Raw genomic sequence first — 24853 nt, 5'->3', positions numbered from 1 at the left:
AATTGTTTGAACACTCGTAAAGATGCGATGGTCGATTCTTCCTTCTCGATCCCTTTGGCTTCTTCTCACAACAGGTGTGTTTGTCCTCGATGAGATCTTCCATATCTGCCTTCGCTCCCTCCATCCTCAGAGCCTGATGGAGGCTCTGGCTCAGAGCTTCACACAGGACTCGAAGTTCTTCCACCGGTAGAGGCTTGTCTGCAGCGCGACTCAAGTTCTGTGTCGCACTCAGGCAATCAGACGTGAATTCAGAGCTGCATCTTTGTGACAGATGATCGTCGCCCTTGCTTCCATCGAGGATGAACTGGGGTTCATCGGTGTCACTGGCCTCCTTGAGCCAGTCCGAGCTCGTGAGACTCACCCTCCGTATGATTCCCTCGACCTCCTCGATTTTGCCCATCACCCGCCGTGCTGCAGCCCTCTTCCCCAGCTCCTCAAACCACCGCTGAGGGGACTTCACCTCCTCGACCTCTGCCCTCCGGTCCTCATGGGTCTGACTCGCTGACTGGGTGGACTGGGACTTCGCTGGGGTCCCGGTTCTCTCCTCTGTACTTCACCTCCTCGACCTCTGCCGAGGACACCGACCACTCTGAATATGACAACGAGACGTCCTCAGCGTACTTCACTCAGCCTCGTCTTGACTCCAATAGAGTCAAGACGAGGCTGAGTGAAGTACGCTGAGGACGTCTCGTTGTCATATTCAGAGTGGTCGGTGTCTGAGTCAGGAGATGCACATTCATCCTTTCTGGGTAAATCCCTCTTGTGAGAGAGAGGAGCTTTTTGAGGATTAGCTCTAGAAACCTTTTCAGACGCAGCATCGGGCGGCTTCACTCTCCACACCGGCTTTACCTCCTGTGTCCGAGCACTTTGGTTCTCCTTGTCCTTCACAGAAACTCCTTTTCTCCTGATGGGCCTGTCCACCTTGAAGTCCCACTCTCCAGACGTAGGGGAGCTCGACATCTGAAGCTTCGTCGCCCTCTTTACCTTCGAGGGCACCCGAGGCAACCCGGGGGACATCTTGACATTATGGTGAAGGGCTCCAGTGTTAACTGTCCCCTCTGGTCTCTTCCTTCTGTCCCGGGGGATCTGGATCCTTGGGGATTTTGCCGAAGGTTGGTTCCCCATGCTCATGAAAGTCTGACACTCCACACACAGCGGTAACAACTCTGTCAGCCAGCGGATCTCAGAGGAGTCATCCAGCGCATTGAGGGAGTCTTTCAAGTCTGTGAGCCCGAATTTGTCTGCTTGACCCGGCTTGACATTTCCAGCCGGACCCTCCTCCTCCTCCCAGTTGGAGCCCAGTCTTCGCTGGGAGCTGAGAGGGGCTTTAGAGGGGGGAGAGGGGCCCCTGCACTGAGAGAAGGGAGGACTCACACAACTCCTCTTGCTGATGTAGAGGTGTAAGGTGGCGTGAGTGCACTCCAGGATGTTATACTAACGCCAGAGATGGAGCAGGTGATGGTTCCTCTGAACTGTCAACTTCCAGAAAGGAAACTATATATATATATTCAGGTAAAGTACAAATACCTCTTGAGAGAATTGTTTGAATAAATGTTCTTATTCTTACAACTTGAAGAAACACGTTTGCTCCCTGAGAGTTAAGGTTGTGAGGTCTGTGCAATTACTCACCCTAGATGTCATCGATGTCTTTTGGCAGCTCTGTCGTCTGCCTCCTGATCAGTGACTGAGACCACATGAGGTGAAACATAATGAACATCTGATCCACGGTACAGCCCCTGTCACCTGTAGGAGCTGTAATTAGAGGGAGAGCTACAATTAAACTGGGAGATTTTAATGGTCGTGGATGATATTTAAAGTCTGGAGCAACTTTTTTTCCTGCCATAACACAAAGTTAACACGATTTTGTGAATGTACTGAATAATCTGCACAACCGTATGTGATGATCTAACAGGTTAAAGGTATGAATTAACTATTTTACATGCAGATTTTCTTGATACAGTTATAATATAATGGGATTTGACTGTAGAAACCATATTCTTCCAACAAAACTTGCCCGTAATGTAATGTTTATCTCACAAACATCATTATTAAATCTTGCAAATGTTTAGAATAAATGTACGTACACAGTCTCAGTACTTTAAAACAAGTAAGTTAGTGATCCAGTTAATTCAGGATAAGTACTTCAATGTTACTTAGAAACAACATGAACTCTTCAGTCACTGGATAAAGTGGGTGAGGTGTGACTCTGTGTGTATGGGTGAGGGGGTGGGGGGTGCAGACCATTCTTAACTTTACATTGATTTTAAAAATTGATACTAGTTTAGAATCTGAGCATCATCATCATCATCATCATCATCTTCATCTTCATCCTGAGTGACAGCCTTCATCACCACCACCACCGAGAGCTCGTCCCCTGCTGCCCCGGCTCCATCCGTGCGCTGCTCCGCACTGCTGCTGTCGGGTCTCTGGGAGGAGGAGGAAGAGGAGGGAGAGGAGGAGTGGATGAAGGGGTAGGTAGGTGGGAGAGGGAGTGGAGGAGGAAGAGAAGGAGGAGGAGGAGGGGGTCTCGCCGGGCTGCCCTATATGGCTGTGGATGAGCTCCATGCTAATATCGGCTCGAGAGGCACAGCATCGCGTTTCTGCCGGCAGTCAGTGGTGGCTTCCAGAGTCTGAGCAGGCTCCTTCGCAGCCATGGCTGAGGGCGGAGAAGGGGAAGATGAGATCCAGTTCTTGAGAACTGTAAGTAAGGAGATTTTGGTCGGTGTGTGTATGTGTGTGTGTGTGTGCGAGCGGTTCCCTCGTGTGTGTGTGTGTGTGCGTGCGTGCGTTTGTGTGCCAATTTACGCGTAATAGGCAGCGTCGTGAATCCAACCATGCAAGTTGGATCAAGGTGGAAGTTGTGGTTTTTTGTCGTGTGTTTGCATTGTCACCTGTTTCATTCCGGCTCTGCTCGAGGTGTTGGGAAGTTGCCGCAGGTTTGCACGGTGCACCACCTGTCGACAGGACTCCTGATAGATGGGGGGGGGGGGGGGCTCAATGAGACTGTCTGCAGGTGCAAGGGCAGAAATGACCTTATACACTCTGGAGCCATTTCACAACATATACCCCCCCCCTCTCTTTCCTCCATGCCTTTTATTTCCCACATCCCCTACATGAAAATTGGATTGTATTCCTACTTATTTCTTGACTTTCCCCCTGGATTCATTCATTCTCCTTCTCCTTTTTTTTTGGGGGGGGGGGCAGGAGTTTTCAATAAGTTGCTCTCTCACGCAGGCCTCCTCTCTGCAATGACTATTTTAGTTTTGTTTGACGCAGATTGCTTATACGGTGTCTCTGTGGTTCTGGTCATGCCCAGCAGTTATCCTTGTAAACGATATGACAGCGTGTATGTTGGTGTGCGGTGGGAATATCTGTCACTTTATTCTGGTGGATCCTCTTGGCTCAGGTGTATGCATGAGGAGCAGTGAGACTCAGTGGTGACTCAGACAGAAGGCACATCAGGGAGTTACCTGTCTGGTTTCATGTCACGGGGGCCACTTGACATTTGACGGTGAATTGATTTAAACTCTAAACGCTAAAACCATCCGTCTAATTGGCATCGGTCCTGTCGAGGACCCCTAGAGATCAGTGGGCGGCTTCGTCCAATCACAACAGTTTTAAACCTGTCTCCTGTTACAGCTGTTTGTGTTTGCTCGATGGAATCTGCTACTGGGTGAAAAGAGGTTTCCTGTTACTGCAAAGAGCCAAATCACTGGTTTCGCTTGTGTTTTGTCCATTTAAGCATTAGTTGTCTCGTACACCGCTTTGCACACAATGCTTCTGTGATTGAGGAACAATGATTTACCACATTTATCCTTTTCGTACAGCATGAGGATCTACGTGGAACTTGGTTTAGCTGTATAATCCATCACGGCTGCTTTCTTTTTCCTCAAAGTTGCATCGAGTCCATGTCTTATTCTAGAACACACACCACCAGCAAGACTCAGCAGTGGCCTTACGAGACCACATTTAAATCTGCAAGCTCCAGATTTTTCTTTGGACCCACACCAACTTGCACACACTCATATATATCAGTCCCCTAATATAGTTTTCAGCATGATCCATGCATTATCCCATTGGGAAATTGGTGAAAATGTATATTTCTGAATGTTTAAAGTTATTTCTTGACCCATTTCTTATCCATTTGACCAATTTGCTTGGAAACCACTTGTGTAGTTTTTGTGTAATTTAGCTGAAAACCCAAACAGACAGGGCTGAATCCATTCCCTTTGTGGTGGAGGCAATGAAGTCAATAAACTTTAGTTACACATTGAAATTAATGGAAACCAGTAGGCTGCCTGGAACTGTAGAAAAAGCTAGTCGGGGACAGGGTACAATTAGAGGTTTTGTGAGAAACACTTTTGTCACCATCAAAGCAACAGAGGCCAACACATGTTATGTTTTAAGATAATCTGGTTGTCCAAATACAGAGACATTTGAGTCTTGTATGATTCACAAATGCTTGTTAAAGTCCCACAGTTAGAGTAGAGCTGTGCACTGCTTCTCACGATGTTCACACGATGTTCAGTCGTATATTTAGTGAACTGATGCAACGTGGAGCTAAAATGTCGAAACATGCTGTCACGGTGCTTCTTCCTAACATTGAGTTCAGTGCAGCTCTCCTTTGCTTTGGTTTCCCTGTTGACGTCGCCTCTCTCAGCTTTCAGATGTTGACATATACAATATTGTTAATCCATATGTAAACCCCTCACAGGCGTCTCAGCTGGTGGTGGTGGCAGGCGGGACCCTGTACTTAACAGCTCCTACTATTTGAGATGCCAGTGATATGCTGACCCACACCTCTCAGATTCTACTGTCACATTGGCATCCTGGTTATCTGATGACAACAGCGATTTGGGATGAAGGGTGGGAGTGGGAGGAGGAGGTGGTGGTGGTGGTGGTGTTGGTGGTGGGTGGGGGGGCTTTCCCCTGAGGTCCACAGGGCCTTGTTATCAAACCTCAGTGGTGAGAGAGACGCGCTCTCACAGGAAGCCTTAAAACACGGGTGCTAATTGAAATACACAAAGTTATAAGGGTTGAACATTATGGAACAAGCCTGCGTCCAGATGACATGTCCGTTTACCAGGACGGAGTCAAAGCCGTTGAGTTGATTTAGTCAGCGACTGCGTTTCTTGTTGTCTTTAAGGAAAAGTTTGAGTATTTGAAAGGGGCCCAGTAGTTAAAGGTCAATTCTCAGCTGGTGTGGGATTTATATGAGTCACAAATCTAATACGAGTTTCCTCTATCCATAATCAAAATGACACTGGTATACGATACCATCACAATCCCCTATCAGATAGGGTTTCAGTGTTGAAGCCGTTGATGTGTAATGATGGGAAAACTGGCAGCGATGAGAGTTTATCTGTCAAAGAAAACAGCAACGAAAAGCGTTGAGGAAAATGTTCCACCTCAACTTCAAGGTGAAGACATCAGGACTTTCTTCACTTTAAAGTTCGACAGTGAAACTTCTCCTTTGTACAGAGATTTAACATTTATCATCAACTCTCATCTTCTATGTACAACTTATTTAAATACTTTGCTCACTGATTAGGGATGACTCTTTCTTGGAAAGCTCATTAACCTTCCAGAGATTTAATTTGAAATAAAAAGGATAGGAATAGTGTGGTGTATAGTCTGCTGAAGATTGGGTTTGTATACGATCATTCTTTAGTCCAGTTGGAAACACTCACAAAATAGTGTTTTTATAATGGTGCCAAGGAAATGCTGCTGGTTTTATTTTGATTCAGTCTTGGTTTGTAGGTGCTGGAAATGCAAAAGACATTGTCCTGGAACGAATTAATGCAGGAACACCGGAAACATGCAATGTTATTTGCTCAGTTTGCAAACTGCAGTATAATGAGAATTCCTAATTGCAGTGTCATTAGATGATGATATGGTGCTGTTGCTAATTGTGTTGCTGTGTGAAATGATGATGTTATGCTCCAACAAGGGAGAAATGTTACATTCATTCTCATATGAAATGACACCAGAGTATGTTGTGGTAATTGGAAATTGTGGAATGTGATTGGGCTGAAAATGAAAGTCTCCTAAAAGGTAGTGTGGTAAGTTGTTTCTGAAATGCTTCAAGAAATGTTCTTCAAGAAGCGATAGCCATCGATACAGAGAGTCGTCTGTGGCCCTCGCGGGACTGTGGCAAACACGTCCAGCTTGTGCGCACCTTGACCCAAGTCTTCACCTGGAGCAACATTCGCCACTGAGACACGAGGACCAGAAGTTAGCGAGCGAGTCACGGAAATAACAGCTTCTTGGAGTTTTCAGCTTTGACGAGTTGGCCGATTGGTTGCATTGTATTTCCAGGATTACCAGCCCTAGTTTAAAACCTATTCCCCAAAAGCCAATGTCCAATCAAGGCTACTTTAACTCGACACGGCAGAAGGGTTTGAAGAGTTTTAATCTTCACAACTCAACACACATGAGCAGAAGTGTGAAGCATAAATCCATTATAGTATTATATTGACCCTTGACCCTTATCTGAAAAGACTTGGTCCAACAGGGTTATACTTTTGAAATATTTGCACCCATAATACTTTTTGTCTGGAACATGCAACTTTAGTCTTTTAGCAAAATGTCAAATCCATTGGAGGGAAAGTTTTTTAACTATTGCATCATGCCACTAACGTTAGCTTAATTACCTGGCTAGCTAGCTGTAGCTAATAATAATAACTTATTCTCTCATAAGAAGACTTTTGAGTGGTCAATCTTCCTTCTGTCAACGACACCTGAGCTGTGTGAGAACGAAAAGATAAGAAGCAACAGGCACAATGTTGGGTTGGGTCAAACTAACGGTCCACATGTTATTCTTAATCTTAGACTGTAGATTTAGTTTATACCTGTCTAGAGTATGTATTAGTTTGAACCACCATTGTCCAGGTGAGCTACAGTTGCACCTTTTTAAAACCAGGTGCTCGACGCCTGCTTCCCTCCAGTAGCTCCTCTGGGCTTATTTGGAGTTTATGTCCTGGAAGCCTTCTGCATACCAAGGCGAGGAGTCTTGAGGTTTAAATTTAGCCTTTTTAAAGATGATGCTTCCACAGCACATACAGGCCTGCTCCCCCTGGCACTCAACCACGGGGGCAGAGCATGAATCCGGGCAACACAAGCCCAATGACTCTTTCAACCTAAACTGTATCCCCATAAACGTTTTTATAGGGATAGAGTAGCTTTTGGATATCGCATGCTTGACACCAACAAGTTTTGTAGAGCATTTTGTGAAGCTTAGTATGTCAACGTAACGGACACTGTCAGTTAGAAGTGCTGCACTAAACGGACAAATATTAAAAGGTTGTTTTCTTAGAGATATAGGTAGTAAGTTACGGTTTAATGCTGAGTCATGGCTAATGGATATTTTGGGGAAGGCTGCAAAAGTTGCTTTATTGAAAATCATTGTTTAAGCCATGTATAAAGATCAACTCCTTGGTTAGGATCTTAAATCGTGTGCTGAGGGATGAAGGGTGTAGGCTTATTGTTGGATTAATGTCGTGATATGACAGGTTTGGTCGATTACAATTGGCAAAATGGTTGAAGATGTCAGACAACATTGAGTGGAGTCAAGTGTCAGTCTCCCTGATTTGATATCAACTGCAAAGATTTTTTCCTAGAGTAGTCGTGCACTTGTTTCTGCAGATGTCAGGTGATGGTCAGGAGGAAGAGTGTAATGAAACTCGACACTCAGTGGAAAGCTTGTTCACTCCTACACTCATAACGCAGAGAGATAATAAGCTGCATTATCACCGTGCACAATCCTGTCTCCTGCAACATAACGTTCAATTATGCTGTAATAATATTTACTGTCAATCAAGTGCCAACGCAGAGAGGGTGAATCAACTGTGCATTGTAGACAGGGGTTCATATCCCTTCATAGATTTGTAGCCAAAGTTGATGTTTTTAAGGTTTAACAACATTTTCACCATAGTTACCTCAACTTAATGATTATAAGTTGCTATTGTATGAGAATTAAGAGATTGCAAATGTCCATAGTTGCTGTTTCGGACTTTTAACAATTTCGCATTATATTCATCATTATATTAATTGATTACAAAAGTTTGTCTGGTGCAGGAAATAAAAGTTTTGTAGCCGTCCACGATCGGTTCACAAGGAAATGCAGCGTCTGGCTCGCTCTCATTGGCTACTGCGTCGAATCGTTTGGCCAATCAGCAGAGCCCTCACCATCTTCGGGACAGCTGAGTCGGACGTGAGCTTGTGCTATTAATCAGACTTTCAGTTTCTTTTTGGCCGAGCACTGAAGGATTTCTTCTCCACTGGGGCTTAAGAGTTCAACTTCAAAGTTTATTCTTGTCCTTGGAAATAACAAACAATCTCAAGTTCGTTTACGAGATGTTCTCAGCCCTTTCCATCGCATACGGCGATCTCCAGTGACACTAAACTTACTGGTGATAATGTCCAGTATATGCATGATTAACAGGACAGCAGATCCTGGTGGCTTTGCATGTCCCTAGCAGAGTTTTATATTTATATCACAGCTCTGAGGAGAGGAATCTGCTGTGGAAGTTAAACTATGGGAGAATGAATCAACTCCAAATGGCTTTTTCTGATTGTTGGACTATGAGCTCATGTATCTGAATGATGCCGACTGTGTGCAGACAAGAATAATCAAAAGTAAGGAGCACCGCGGACTAGTAATTTCTCTGGGAGAGGAAAATCTATCCCAGCTCTGAGTCATCATTCCGGGGTCTTATATCACACTTGTTGATGCCCTTGCAAAGTTTCTCTCTTCAGTGAGAGAGAGAGAGAGAGAAGAGGTGCCCCCCCCCCCCTGCCTGATCTAAATGAAATGGGAGGGATTTCCTCTGTATTGATTTGAGCAAGCTGTGATGGCAGCAGGGTTTGTCTGGAGACATTTAATATCACAATCTGGGCTTCAGTGCTTTTGATTCATAAATTACATCCGCAGGGTTCGACGCTGTTTGGTTAAATCAGAGACAAGTTGATCATCTGTGTTTGTGGGTTGACGGAGCATCAATTAGAAGTTTTCATATATTTTCTGCAGCTTCTGCCTGTGGGGAGAAACGTCTACATCCGTTTTTGTTTTACTTTCCAGAGAGAACGTCATCTTATCTTCGTGTCATTATACGTCTTCGACCTTGAACTGGCGTTTGAAAGCTTATGAAATCCACATGAATTATGAACGGGAGGAGGAAAAGGCTCTTTCAGGCCGACGCGGCAACAGTGTGGCCTCATGTTTGCATTATGTAAGTGTGCATTCCCTAAAAATAAACTTCTGTTTATCTGTTATGACTATGAAGTGGTTAGCCTTTGCTCTACATATGAGCTCTCTCACATACATTACATTTAGTGTATTGATGTGTCAGCAGGACGCATGATGCAGTGTATTGCTGCGTTGGTCCAGACACAGTTAGAAGTAGAATCTCAGCAGCAGCAGCGTGAGTGGACTCTCAACCCGAAATAATTACATTCATTTATCAACCAAGGACTGAAAAAGGTGCAGACAGTGAGCGTCTCAGCCTTTTAAGTGTCCCTCAGGTCACCTGGTTCATTTTCATTTAATGCCCACATGGCTCCGTTGGTTTGAGGCTCTTTGGTCATGTTTTTTGAAAAAATCTATTTAAGTATTCATCGTGGCCTCTGTTATAAACATGTCACCTGACCTCTTTTGCTCCATGGCCATGGATCAATATAAAGTAACAATGGATCGTAATGATTTTTGGTAAGTGATTCGTTGGTACTTTCCGAGCGGAGCAGCAGAGTCTGGTGATGACTCTCTGTGGGTTCATCACTTCAAGCAAAACTTTTCACGGTCACGTAGTTTTCACGATGTGATTCCATACGTAGTAAAACTTATCGCCTGAGATTATGTAGAGACCTTCAGTGAGCAAAGCATCACACTTACTTTACTATAACAACTTGCTATTCAGTCTCTTAACAGCATTTGTGCAGAAGTGTGCCTTGCTCAAGGGCAACTCGTGGTGATAATGGGCGAGGATCAAGAAATCAATCACTTCTACAGCCACAATCATTTTTTGGTGGAGTGACTGATCCCATTTAAATTATCTTCTGACAAGCCGGGATTTAAGGATGTTAACTTTAGGAGAACATGGCTCTATTTGTCATTCAGCTAATAACCTGCTCATCTTTAGTTTTTCAGTAAACCCACTGAAATCCTCGAAACACCATTTTCTATTTGCTGTGAGCGTCTGACATCGTGTCGCTTGATGGATCCGTGAATCTATCGTCAGTCCTCGCCGAGGCAGGTTTATCTTGTCACAGGCTGCTGCTGATGTTTCTGCAAAAACTCCAACATGCTCATTGAATTGATCTTGTGTCAGGTCTTGAATTCTAAGGACAAATTCTTGATTTATCATCCTGACGTCTTCTGGGGACTTTTTGCTGCATGACAGCTGAAGTCACAGGTGAGCATCAGAAGTGGACACGGTGGGACGGAGGGTGAGATAACTGTTGGCTCAGGTGTGGAGCTGAGAGGAGAGAAGAAGGTGTTTGTCTCCGGTGAACGTCTTCACTTCACCTTTTTTATGCACCTCTCGTTCTGTCTGATTCTCTCTCTCTCACACACACAACCACACACTCCTCTCCTCACACCCCACTACATCAGACAGGTTGATGGACATTCAAGCAGCTCCGTCTCCGTCTCCTGACCAGAGGCGCTCAGAGCTTCTGCAGGAGGTGGACGTCTCGGCCTCACACGCACTGAGACCTTTTATTATTGGAAGCCCCACTGAAGCACTATGCATGCAAACCAGGAGGCCTGGGAAATCCAATTTGTTGCAGGAACACCATATAAATCCTGGAGTCTGTGATCCATGGCCGTGTACCGCGGGGCGAAACTTGCTTGACTGTGGAAATTGTATTTTATTTAATTTTTCATTTAGAGTTCAGGTGTGCATTGCATTATTCATTTTGACCCATGATGTCGTCTCAGATGTGCTCTCACAATAATATGCTTATATCACGTATCTGCACACAAAGGGAGTGTCATGTTAAATGGATCTTAACTGGGTAATTGTACAGATGAAAAGCAAAACCTGTGATGAATATTAAAACACAAGTGTAGTGACAGGAGAGTCTGTGCTTCAGCAAAGGATTGAACAGTGAAGACATTTGTCTGGAGGACCCCCCCCCCCTTCACTAGAATCTGTGGAGTTTATTAAATCCATCTAAATCTGAAAAAACTGAACCCGACTTGAATTTAGCCATGTCCAGGAAGTGAGAGAAGAAGAGCCGTCTGTCATCCCTCGAAGGGGAGAGAGCAAATAATGACAGCAGGGCCGGAACATTTAGCAAGTGCACTGAACACCGTGCAGACACACACTGCTAAAACAGATGGGCTGACGGCTAAGAGAGAAATACACTGATGTGGGTTTTTCCATCCCTCCTCTGGGCAGTTGTGTTGTTCCATCTGAGCAGTAAAATGCCTCATTGGCCTTCAGGGAAAACACACACTTGTGTTATTATGTGTAACAAGGTGTACAAGGGCTGTGTGCAGCTTGTTTGTTCCTATGCAATCTTAGTAAATTAATAATTGACACGGATCAACTCCCCCCCCCGCTGAGGCGGCTCTGTGTTCGCCTCACGGTGTGTTTCGGTTCTCTGGAGCTAAATGGCAGCGCTGATCTAAATCTCATTCATTTAAAAAGCCTCATTAATCAGTTATGATCCAAACGCTATTGAGTGGCACTGTGCTAACGCTGCTTAAACACCGATCTGAGCAGATAATGAAGTGTTATTGTGCAGGAGTGGGTTGTGAAGGTTTAAAGTTTGTGAGTGAATGGAGCTTTTTCTCTCCACCTGTTTGAGTTCTGCTCTCAGTCCCTGGTAGTTCACATGTTTTCTCCCCTGTGAGTTCACGTTTATAGCTAAATCGATCAATTATCAACAAATTCTGATAGTTTTAGGTCTAAACTTTATAATGAGATTGACTACGCTAAAGAATGGAAGCCTCATTGTCCACAAGCACTGGTCTTTGAATCGTCTCACTCATGCTTTATAATGTCAAGTTTAGAATAGCTGTTAATCCACTGCTTATTTAAGCAGCGGCTGCTGTTCAGTGTAAAGCCCAAGGTAACGTCTTGAACTGTCTCTGGTGTCACATGTTAGAGGCTGAGAGCAGAGACAGTTCCTCAAAACAATCAGTCACCTCATGTCATGCTGAAGGTTGAGGGCAGAGGAGGTTCCACCTGGAACATGTGAGATTCAAATAAAATGTGATTGACTAATTGACTTCACAAAATATTTGCAGTTACATTTTTCTGATGATCTATTAATCAATTATTTAGATTTTTTCAGCTATAACTTGTTTAATCTACTTATTCCTACGTCACTGTGTGCATTGAAAAACATATTATTTATGAAGTAGACAATACTAACTTCAAACTTTACTAGAAACTTTTCATGGAAGTTATTGGACTATAATGACGCGGAACAATATGGATCAATGAGGCGTCGGCAGCTCTGACACCATCTAGTTAAACTTGTGTACTTGACATAAACATTACTCATACGTCTAACAACAGGGTTTAGTTTGACAGGTATATTTGTACACTATAGAGTGTACTCATGAGATTTTATGGGTTATGCATCCTCACGGTGCTTAAAGAAGGTTTGAGCCTTATATCAATATATATTTTGGATTTTTGTTTTATTGCTGTTGATGACAATTATATTGCAATGTTACTTTTTACCCAGCTGATTTGAATCAACGGAATTAAAAGTAAACATTAGAACCTATATTAACCTGTGATTTGTTTATCTGAGTGTATGACCATAAAGCTCGATGTTAAAATGCTTTAGTCAGTTTTTCTTCTGCCTCCCTCGTTGTTTACGGTTTCAGCTTGGAGGACAATTCTTCACTGTCACTGCTCCTTTGCCTTTTAATCACACTGTCCCGATTCCTCAGGCTCTACAAGGCTTCAAAAGTCTAACGTTAGGTTGAAACTTTGTGAGTAACAACTAAATTATTTATCGTCAAGTGCTCATGTTGTGACAAATCACCTGAGAATACAAAGATTCTTAAAAAAAGTGAATTATTCAACAATCCTGGGGAGAAGAAATCCTTTGTCTCCATCTGGTCTTTGAATATCTTTATGACTGTGATAGACAGATCAGTGTCAGGCCTCATCCAGCTTATCAGGTTAAACTTCTCACAGCTCTACACTGTATCTGCTTTGCTAAGCTAAGCTTCACTCAAAAACACGTAGCTCGACCTGTACTTAGCACCCTGTCCGACATTTATGGGAAACACGACTCCTGAGCGGTCGGAGCAATGTCGACGCGCTGAGGTCGTGTGAACATGGAGCAAACATGCTGGAAGTTTCTTTTATTCCCTGCAGTTTTTAACCCCCCCGTCCACCTGTGTTCCTTCCCACTGCTCGCCCGCCCGGTGCCCACTGAGCATGTGCAAGGCATGCGTGTCAAAATAGCAGCGCTGAGGGATTGAACAGATTCACCTTTTCTCAAGTTCACATTGGTGGCGGCACTGGGTGAGTTGTGGGAGTTTATTTGGCACGCCGGAGCGCAGGGAGTTCTCGGGTTTCGGCTGGCGGCTGCATCGGGCGAGTACACGACGCACCTGCCGCTGTCCGTTAGGACGCCCGAGGCCGGCTGCCTGAGGGAAGCAGCCGGGGGCGAGATAGGGAAAGCCAGAGAGGGGCGAGGTCGGGGGGGGGGGGGGGGTTGAGGGGGCACTGCTACATCCAGTTGTGTGTCAGTGGTTGGTTCCAGTAAACTCTGTGTTGGGAAACTTTGTTTGTCGGGACAAAGCAGCGTTGGTTCTGCAGGATCCAGAGGGTGGAGTACTGAGGATGGGTGGGGGTCGGGTCGGGAGAGGTCAAGTTGCCGCTCTACACTTGGATGGTGGGTGAAGCAGCCACCCAACCCTCTCTTACCTCCTCCTCCTCCTCCAGGCCAGGACCCTATACATAGTACTGATGCTGCTCCTTAGCTGTCTAGCAGATGGTCTCACTGCTGCCGCGAGGATCACTTTGCCTCAGATTCACCAGATTCTCTGGCCGGGGATCAAGTCGGGGGTGCAGGGGGTCGACAGAAAGTGTCCTGGCCGCGGGTGCACACAACACTTTCATTCGTTTCTGAGACCTGATCACAGCGATTGGGTCTTTATGAGATAAATCCACCGTGCGTCCACTCTGGACATCAAACTGTCCCGTAAACGATGTCTCCTGAGGTTTTATTTATTTACTGAGAACGATGTTGGCACCGGGGTCCGCTCGGCTCCTCCACCCTCCCTGCCTCACAGCGCTCAGATGACTGGATGATGTCCGGCCCATGTCGTGATTTGATCCCCGGTGCAACTCCGACGACTTCTGGTCATTTCATTATCAAAGTGAGGGGGGAGGGGGGGTGGTGAAGTAAATCATTTGACAGACTTATATGATTTATATGATTTATGTCGCCCCTTATTGATATAAACAAGGTGACCAAAGTCTTAAAAGCACCTGTAATAGGAACCCAGTGCGTTTCAACAGCAACACATGGTTGTAAATGCTGATCTTTAGGAATTTCATTAAGAGAGTTTATTGCAGAACATGGTGTTCATCATTACCTAGCTTGTACTGTAGCAGTTTAAACTCAAGTTCGATCTAATTGCTGCTTTAGAAGATTCCTCCTGAGGTTTTCTCCCTTGAATCCCCTTGTTTGGACTGATAATCACCTATTGACTCGCTCATTAGCCTTGAGAAGGGTGTGTACATGTCTGTGAAGTAACGTACGCGACACCGCGTTGGTTTCATAAAGCCACCAGAATTCCAAACAGCTGAAATAAAGAGCGGCTATTTACTCGATTTTTAAGGAGGTGACAAGTCTCCTGTCATCCTGTGGCCATATTGAGTCCCCCCCCCCCCCCCCCCCCTCTGTACGGCCTGAAACAACGAGCCATATTTCCTCCATCACATAATGACCAGGAAAAAACTACTGGATTTGGAGCCAACTTTAATGCTTTCTGTAATCAGTCATCACCCCCGACCCCCCCCCCCCCGGAGCCCAGAGTTGCATTGTGGGGTATTTAAAACACTGCTGGTATGGACTGATGTGCCAGCTCAGCTCCCCCAGTATCCTCACTATGTGTTATTTTATCCATTAACAGGGTTTTTTATTGCCCCGCAACACAAACTAACCCAAAATGTCTAAGCCAAATATTCAAGAACCCTTTTATTGGATCTGCTGTGATTACCATCTGCACCAATTAGCTGCTTTATAAATCACAAAATGCTTCTTTAAGTGTTTATTCATCAATTGCACGTGTTTCTCGTTAGGTTGCAATGAGGGAAGAGTTTAATTACATCTTGACTTCATCTGTTTGACGTAAAGATTTAGTATTTTTGGGTAAAATATAATATAACCAGTGTTTCCCATTGATCTTTTATAATGGGACTGGACGCCATGATCTAATTTGTCCTGCCCCAGTTTCATAATGAATGAGAATCTGAGTACCCACTCGCCTGCTTGCACTACTATCCATAAAGTTTTTACCGTCCACACAACAGTCAAACCACATAGCCTGCCTTTCACTTTTGTGGACCTGACATGCGAATATAACCACTTCCATAGAACATCAACTATTAAAATGATCTTGTACTTAAATTGCAGGGGTCAGTGATACTTTTGAGAAACGCTTGCTTCGTGATCACAGTTCATGTTTGTGTTTTTGAGTCTTTGTTTGAAATATGGTCCCCCCCGAGTCTGTGGGTGCTGTGCCGCCTGTTTCTGAATCTATTGAATTAATACTGCTGTGAAGGAGGTGGGAGCCAGCACCATGGAAACCATCAGCTCAGATTAGTGTGGGACGTGAGCTGGCAGGAGACATGCCCACACCACACACTACACACACACACACAGACACACACTACACACAAACAAATCGATATCTCTGTGTGCGATGCCGAATCGTGGCTGACCCTCTCCATCCCGACAGATCCAGATGTTCATTTATCGGTTTGCACTGATTGAATCGAGATCTGACTCGACTCCCACTGAGACACTAGAGCCCGTGGAACAGATCTAGAAATGATATCACTCAACTCACTGCTGCTGACCAATGTAGTTTTGGTTGTATTTTCTTTTTGCTTCTAGATTTAATTTGACAACAAGGGAATTCCTTGTGTGTCTTCTTTTCATTGATAATTGTTCTGCGAGAGCATTTTGGTCACCATGTGTCTTATTAATATCTTGTCTATCTTCTTATGCTGGGTTGAGGGTTGAATTTATTCATCAATATATGACAATAACTAGACTAGAGACACTTACTAGAGCACAAACCTCCACCAAGGCCCATCAGCCCCTTTTCAAAAACACATTTAATGCTAAAACCACATTAAGATATGCACCAAATTGAACACATTTATATATATCAGCTGATTAACTTAATAGTTTTTATCATAATCCTGCAAACTAAAGCCAAAAGAATGAGTTCAACAAAAATCAAATGTAAATATTTAGGATCAACGTTACCCAGGTCCTCATACTGTAATTTTTATTTATTTTCTTCTGCTGTGATTGATCTTACTCCTCGGAACATTTACACCTCATGATGATAAATCAATTTGAGATATACCCGGTCAGGCTTCACTCCATAAATTCCAGGATTTATCTTTTATGCTGCTTTTAGTTTTAATATCAGCAGTGACACATGTAATTCATTAGGCCACAGGTTTGAGCCCAGATGGATGTTCTTGTTTATTTTGCCCACTGTTTATGAAGCTTGATGTTAATCCTCGTGTCTCCTCTGGCAGGACGATGAGGTGGTGCTCCAGAGTGTGGCCACCATCCAGAAGGAGCATTGCAAGTTCTGCCTGGCCGCTGAGGGACTCGGAAACCGTCTGTGTTACCTGGAATCCACTTCGGAAGCTAAGGTGAGGACGCCACACGTTGGTTGTTTGTTGTACTCTGAAGAAATGACAGTGGAAGTTTGGCGTGAGACGGCCTGTGTGACCTTTAACCTTTTAGGGCAGAACTCTGGAGACGTTTGCCTCTGACATCTGGTGCTGACCAATGTCTTTTAAGCTGAAAGTCACTTTTGTCTTGCTTTTGTTTTTTTAACCCTTACAGCCCTGATAGATGAGTTCACCACCCGTCACATCTGAAATGTGTTCATTTGAAAGGATGTTTTCAATTGGATGTTATTTAAAACTATTAACTTACTGTTGGTTTAATTATTCTGTAAATATTTAGGTCTGTTTGGTTCAATTTGTTTGAAACATTATTGTTTGAAGTGACAGAAGCTGAACATTTCAACCATTTATCCATGAGCTTTATTCTTAAACTGTTTGTTTATATAACTCAAAATACATTTTCAATTTGGGTTTTAAAATCAAAAACTAATTTGGGGGTTTTCTGTCATTAGTAGAACTACTCAGTTGATTAAAGAAAGTGAAATTAAGAAATGTAACCTCCCTGAAAATGTAGTAAATGAAGTGCCGCTTATTCAACTTCTTAAAACTGACCCTTATATGAATATTCAGACGTTTCATTTTTATAAAAGATACATTAGTGGTAGAGAAATTGCATTAATCTGAAGGAGCATGTTAATTCTACAGAAGTATGGAAACTTAAAAAAGTTCTGAGCTGTATTAGCGTGTGTTATGTTTGTGTCTCCTCTTGACAATTAACTACTTCTCCCAGTAATTGGATCCTCCAACAATTAACATGGGACACCCAAGCCTCATTTGCATAGTTAAATATGGTGCAATATGAAAATAACGCTGCATCCAAATAGATCCGTGGTCCAGTTCCGCTCCTTGGCAGCGTCTCCTCCTGATAGCAGAGTGTAAATCAAAGAGACACTTGTGATTTGTTATCCTGAAACCATCTGTTTACCCCCGTCTCCTTCCCCCCCACTCGTACTGAGATGAGCTGTCAAATAATGGGATGGATTTTAAAAAAGTGCAGATTCTGTGGTGTCAATTACAGCGAATTGGATTTTTTTTAAAGCAGACACACACACACATAATCTCAACAACGAGTTGGTCTTGGTGGTGCAGAGGATGAAGCACTCCCTCACTGCTGCAGCGATCCAGGCTCAGTTCCGGCTCTGGTGCTTCCAGCTTGGCCACAATCCCAAAGAAAACACAACTGACAGTGTTCATGGGGTCAGTTGAGGAGATTGCACTCGTTTCTGCACAGGAGCATCGCAGTGGTTTGTCGTGGAGCCCGGACACAAACACAAAACAACAACAAGAACAAACCCGTTGCATGAAGTGGGGCGAGGATGTTCTGGTTATTGCCGTAGTGGAGCAACACTATAGGAGCCGTCAGTGGCGAGTTACACGTCTCATAAATCTTCATTTTGAGAAGAGGGACTTTGTGGTCTCCACGAAACAAGACGTTAAAATGATGCAGATCGTTTTGGATCTAGGGAATATATCTCTTAATAGGAACATAGTTGTTTGATATCATTACGTGCATCATTAGTCACTGAGGTGTTTCACTGGCGAGAGGTCAGTGAGTTATGTAGACGACACACAATGCAGCACATATGCGTTCTGATATCAGGCTCACCGTTTTCACTTTGGCTTCACACCCACTCTACATGTCAGAGTGATGGTCACATGATCATAACTCTCCTCTGCCAGGTTCACATGATTTTTTATGAGCTGTGCATATCACGTAAAGCCTGATTGACCTGAGCCGCCGCTGAGCAAAGGGACCGTAAATAAGATTAGGGGACGTGGGGGCATGTTATTGCTCACCCACCTGGAGGAGATGTTCAGCTGGAAGGGGCAACAACCTGCAGAGCTCCCCCCGACAGCCCGTCACCAGCTCCTCTCTCCTCTCACCTTGGTGCCGGGGACAGGGCTTGGTTGCCTCCTTGGGCGTGAGATGTGACTGAGGGTGGAGGGTGACAGCCGGTTTGGCACAAGGGGAGGGGCCGTCGCCTGCTGCCTGTTCTCAGATGCTGACACCTCGTTTCCACCGGATCCTAATCAAGCTCAGAGTTTAACAGGGAGTCTTTAGATCCAATTAAGAGAGGAGTTCTAAGATGGTTAATTGAAAGTTTGAATTGTTGCCTATATGATGTCAACGGCACAAATACTAATCAGATTAGATTGCTGCATAACTTTTATTAATATCCTTGTTTTCATAACTAATTATAATAAATATATATTGTTTTGATTGTAAGAAATACAATCTGATCCTTTACTGGGAGATAACCTTGAGAAGATGGAGGCGTCAACTTGATTCACATCATTTGATCTCCTTTTCAATAGCCTGCATATAACGTCATACTCCAGGTTGTTAGATATCACAGTTTGATCTATCGAAGCATCTTTTTACCAAATGTTACAGCTCACATCATTGCGTTGCCTCAAGATCCCCGTGAAGTCTGGGAAGAGAATGTGACTTTCTTAAAGGTCGATTTGACCACAAAGAGGATTTTCTTTTATTCCCGAATGTTCAGTGTGCCTTCACAATGCGATAAGAAGTATGGTAATTGGAAAATTGGAAGTAAATAATTCATAAGAGGTGTTAGCTCAGCAGCAGCCGGTCGCAAGTTATCCCTGTAGAAGGTCGTAGGTCATCGTAGGTGGAGCTGCATCGCGTTGAAAAGTAAATATTCAACTGGTAGTCTCTAGGTTTGTGGTGAGATTATTCCATTTGTTGTTTGTTGTATTATCATAAATATTGTGTTAAACGATTTGTTTGTCGCTGGTACACACACACACACACACACACAGACACACACAGTAGTGGTGCTGAAGCTTCCCATGCATGTGTTGAGTTACAGAAGAGCACCATCCTCATTATCACCCGGCAGCTTGGCCCTCTCTCCTCACATCTCTCACTTCAATGCAGAGTCAGGCACTCAGCACCTTAACTCATTCCTCCTCTGTGTGGGGGGGAGATGGATGGTGATGCATGTCAAGTGGGGGGGGGGGGGGGGGGGGTCGATGAAATGTGATAGATACTATTGAATGTGCACTAAATAATAACAGGATGATGTAAAGATATGAGAGTAGGGATCTGAACTGATGTGACTTGTCTACACGTTGTTGTTTACATGTGTAATATTAATCAACACTGCCCTCTAGCACAACAGGTTGTAAATTAATTTTTCCCACCCTGACAAGCGGAGTCAATTAGTGGAGGTTCGCACCTGCATTGTTTTTAAATTGAACGTTATTCACAAGCATTTTGTCATCTCGCCTTTTTTCTAGCAACACAAATGATGACAAATGAAAAATGGTCAACACACCCTCATATTAGACTGTGCCTGGTTGTCACTGAACCATTTATGATCATTAAACGTATTGAATTTTACTAACGAGCACTTTGCTGCGATTGGAGGACGAATCCGTAGAGAGCCAAACCAGCCTGTTTGCTGAGGAGTAAAACGCAAGCAGATTAATTATTGGTCAGTGGAGCCACCGGCTGCACCCCCCGCCCACCCCCCCACTTGTTAGCAACACACCAGCATGCCGGAGGGAGTTGAGGTCACCCTAATTATTTATGAGCAGCACTTATAACTAAGCTGGTTAATCATTTTACTTGGTCTCTGGTCCCAGATCAGCGCCTGATGCAATTAATTCCACAGCCAATTGCTGCAATGGAAATATTCATTCAATTTGAGAACATAGATAAAATGTTGATGCTTGTACGTTTAAATAAATCAACACAGTTAAACAGGGCTGCATCTCCTTGTTGTTATTGGGTCTATTCATGTCTTCAAGATGCATTTAGATAAATACATCCCTGCTAACATTTGCTATGGAAGAGTAACATCTGGAAACAGCATTTTGGCAATATAATGAAAATTAAGAAAATGTGCAGTCAGGAGTGTTTCAAGGGGTTTTGGGGGCCCCGGGCAGAAGGGGCCTGGGGCCCCCAAAGGTCTATAATTATATTGTTTTGCAGAAAGCTGGTGGTATTGGGTCTTTTGAACGGAATTCCTCACCAATCGTAAAATTTTTAATTTCAAGATTGATGTTGCTGTGGGCTACTGTAATGAGCCGTTCTCTGCGGGCCCCTGTCAGCTTGGGCCCCAGACAACTGTCACATCAAAGTCCATCAAAATTGATATGTACAGTTTTACAGAGTCAGTGAGAATCATGAGAAAAGGTTTATGAAAGTTGAAAACCATTTTTCTCTACACGGTTAAGTCTCAAGTTCCCGAGATTTTTATTATAAAGTTTGAGTCTTTGGTTTTTTACCTCTGAGAAAACAGACAAACTGTTTGTCAGGTTGCAGAAGATTAAAGAAAAGACTTTCAATTAGGGAACTGTCACAATGTTTTTGTTTCAAGAAGAGGAGCTTGTTTTTGTTCAAAGCAGCTTGTTATTGCCTCTTCTAACTTCTCTCTCCTTTCCCTCCCTGTTCCCTTCATTCCATCCTTCCTTCCTCCCCCTCTCTCCTGCAGCATGTTCCTCCAGACCTGTGTATTTGTAACTTTGTGCTGGAGCAGTCCCTGTCAGTGCGGGCCCTGCAGGAGATGCTGGCTAAGACTGGACAGAACAGCGAAGGGGTGAGTACCTGTCTCCCTCCCACTGATACACCCCCCCACCTCCTCTTCTCTCTGTCTTGTTCACACACGTTGGAACACACACACACACACACACACACACAGTGCAGCCCAAATATTTAAGATCCAGCGCACAAGTTCCATCTATTTCTATGATTTTTATATGTTCGATCTAAGATTCTGCTGCTCACAGGAACTGGCCTGTTCCTGCTGGCTCTGATCCAGCAGCTGCCTCCTAGTCGTGTTAGATGCTTCCCCAGCTCTGAGACGAGAACGTTCGAAGTAATACATGAAAGATCCAAGGAACTGTAAAAATAGATGCATCTTCAAGTCCGAAAGTTTCCATTTAATCACTGGAATAGCTGATATTTTATTTGTTAGGCTTTTTTGGGCACTTAAAGTTGGAAACCAAAGCAGCTAAACTAAAGATTTTGAAGTTGCCCAGTTTGAGGTTGTATCAGACAAGACAAATTCAAACTGTTATCTAGAAACATACAAAAAAATGTATGGAAGAATAATCGTTACACTAATTAATTAATACATATTAATTATCACATAACTATTACTCAGAAAGTTCATATTTTGTCATTAGTTCTTTTCAAGGAACTCAACATTTTAAATGATTATCCATAGAATTCCACAGTTTCGCTCCATTAACAGAAATACCCATGGTTTAATGTGGTGTGAGCATATGAATATATAAATGCTATTTCTTTTATGTGTGATAATGTTGTTGCATTAATTGCAGTAGCAATCAGGGCAAGCAGACACCTTGCAATGCCCAGGACACCAGGAGCTGTTATTGAATTCTAAGTAGAAGCTGTTTCTTCTTCATTCTCTGAAACAAGTGCCTTGAGATCAGAGGCCTCTGATAATGAAAGGCCTTTGGTGGTTAAAGAAAAGGGGGAGAAATGTTCTTCAAGTGGCTCCTCTCATCTGCAGCCTCCTCGCTCCTCGTCCTGCAATCTCTTGATTAAAGCTTAACAGTTTGAGCCCCCCCCCCCCTCCTTCCAGCTCCTCTCCAGCTTCACGTGGCTTATTGGTTAGAGCAGGTGAGTAAATCTTTGATCTGGTAGATTCTCCGTCGAGCCACGCTGACGGGGAACCAAGACCTCCGGTAGATGACACGTACGACTGCTCTGTAAACCGTGATCGGATGCTCTGGATCGCTCGTGGTCCTGTTCTCTCACAGAGTAAATTCATGTGTTCATTTGGTCTCATCACCCAACACCATATAGAACCGAGGATAGAGGTGAAGAGACGTGTTAAACACTTTCCTCCTCACGTGTTCTGGGATAAACAAAGAGAAAACAGTGCTCGATTCTTAAAATAAATCCTGGGATTAAATTTAAAAAGGACAAACTGGCACATAGAAGAAATGGCTTCTTAGTAGTGTTGTTTTTTCTCATCGCTGTTCCTCTTGGATACACTTGGTCTGTGTTCACTTTGAGAGTTATTAGAGAATTCTTCAGAGAGGCCGCTGGTATTCTGGGAACAGAGTTGACAAAGCTGTAGTCGCTTGAATCCCTGTTACAGGAGAAACTGCAGCTCACTGCGTTACAATGATGAACTGAATCAAAAACAAGGAACAATCATGAATTCTGGATAACCCCTGGCACAGACGGTTCTTTAAGAGTCTTATTTTGTAAACCGCTTGGGTCCCCTCCACCGGAGAGAATCAGGCCCTGCGTTGTTATTAGCCCTGGTAGCCGATTTGTCTCCAGGTTCATAAATTACCCTCCCCTGCCCTGCTGCAGTGCAAAGGGCCCGTTTCTCTCTCTTGTCGCCGTCAGACGTGTGCAATCGACTGACAAACACCCCAATAACACGTTCTCTTTGTTTGTATTTGTGTGTTGCTAGAGTGCCGACCATGACAAATGGGTAGGTCCATCAGTTCACTCATCCATCCTGTTGTCAGTGTGCATGACGGACGTGCTACCGACCGCCCGACGGAGGGTTTTAACACTCGGGCACTTTTCACTTGAAGCGACGCCTATTTCTTGATTGTCATAAAAGCTGCATTCAGAGACTTTAGTGTTTATGACAGGCACTGCAATGGAGAGAGATATTACTCTAATGGCAATGCAATTCAAATTCCCCCCCTCACAGCATATTGTGCCCATTGAGGTTAACAGATATTTATTTCTGTCAGACTCCCTCAGATTAGTAAATTAAGTTTCCCCCCTCACATAGCTCAACATGTCCTCTTCCCCTTCAGCTTCTCTGGAGACACAATCTTTCTCTACTCACTTTAACTTATGACAAACTTGAAGTAGACGTCCACTGGTGCTGTGCCCTTGTGCACAGTAAGTCAAATGTTTTGCCTGTCCTCTTTGAAGACTACTTTGTGTGCAAGTGTCCGAGCACTTTCAAGTGAGAGTGTCTGCCTTCTTATTCAGAATAAATTTTTTCTGCTCTCAATGCGATAAAATAAAAGCTTTAGAAAACAGCTCAAAATGTTTGTGTTGTAAAAAATAATAAAAAAAGCATTGAATCACACATCAGGTGACAAATTAAAGGACGAAAACTTGATGGATGCAGTTGCCTCCACAGAGGTTAATAAATAAATGTATTAGTCGGACTCTTGAATAGAAGAGACTCAGTGTTAGATGCTTTCAGTACATGGGTCTTTATATTGTACTGTGACAAGTCAACGACCCTATGTTCGGACCCCTATGTTCGGACCCCTATGTTCGGACCCCTATGTCCGGACCCCTATGTCCGGACCCCTATGTCCGGACCCCTATGTCCGGACCCCTATGTCCGGACCCCTATGTCCAGCCATACAGATGTGTAGGATGGAAAGCTAGAGAGGTAGTGGAGCCAGCAGCGGATGTTCATCCCAGGTCTGAACCTATTGAGCCACCAGCTGATTGTGATAGAGACGTTGCCTTAACGTGACATCTACACTTAGATTTATGAGAGAAGTATATAGGGTTAGTGATGATTATGCATTATCGTGATGTGCAAGAAAAAAAAGGAGGGACTAGTGCCTTAAAATGTCAATACAGGACGTGATCACACTGTCAGCCAGAGACAAGGGATCCATGTCACTCAAACACCTCTGAGTGACATGGTGGATATTCTCTGTCAGAGGAAGAAGATCCACTCATTTCTCCTTTAATTTGTCACCCGTCTGCAACAATTCTCAAAGTATTACTTATACCAAAGGTAGTAATGAGCTCTCACTATGTATCTCATCTACTGACTCTAAATGGAAGGGATCGAGAATTCACTTTGTGGTTTGGATGTGTTGCTCTGTTTTCTCTGGGTTTGGTCTCTAACATCCGTGAATCTTCAGGTCGATGACACGAGGAACTGTCCTGAAATCAGTTTGTTTGGATTTCAGAGTGTCCGCACGTGCACTCCAGC

At 43.9% G+C, this 24853-nt stretch overlaps 1 protein-coding gene across 1 annotated transcript; it reads left to right on the top strand.

The window, feature by feature from the left end:
- Positions 1-2450: 2450 nt before the first annotated feature.
- Positions 2451-21797, top strand: LOC133973486 (ryanodine receptor 3-like). The gene is made up of 3 exons (XM_062411394.1): positions 2451-2700; positions 16758-16877; positions 21380-21797. The coding sequence occupies exons 1-3, from the start codon at positions 2653-2655 to the stop codon at positions 21602-21604; spliced, it is 393 nt and encodes a 130-aa protein (XP_062267378.1). The 5' UTR covers positions 2451-2652; the 3' UTR covers positions 21605-21797.
- Positions 21798-24853: the final 3056 nt, after the last annotated feature.

This window comes from Platichthys flesus, chromosome 18 (assembly GCF_949316205.1).
Source record: "Platichthys flesus chromosome 18, fPlaFle2.1, whole genome shotgun sequence".
Taxonomy (NCBI): domain Eukaryota; kingdom Metazoa; phylum Chordata; class Actinopteri; order Pleuronectiformes; family Pleuronectidae; genus Platichthys; species Platichthys flesus.
This window is presented reverse-complemented; position numbering and strand designations above follow the sequence as displayed.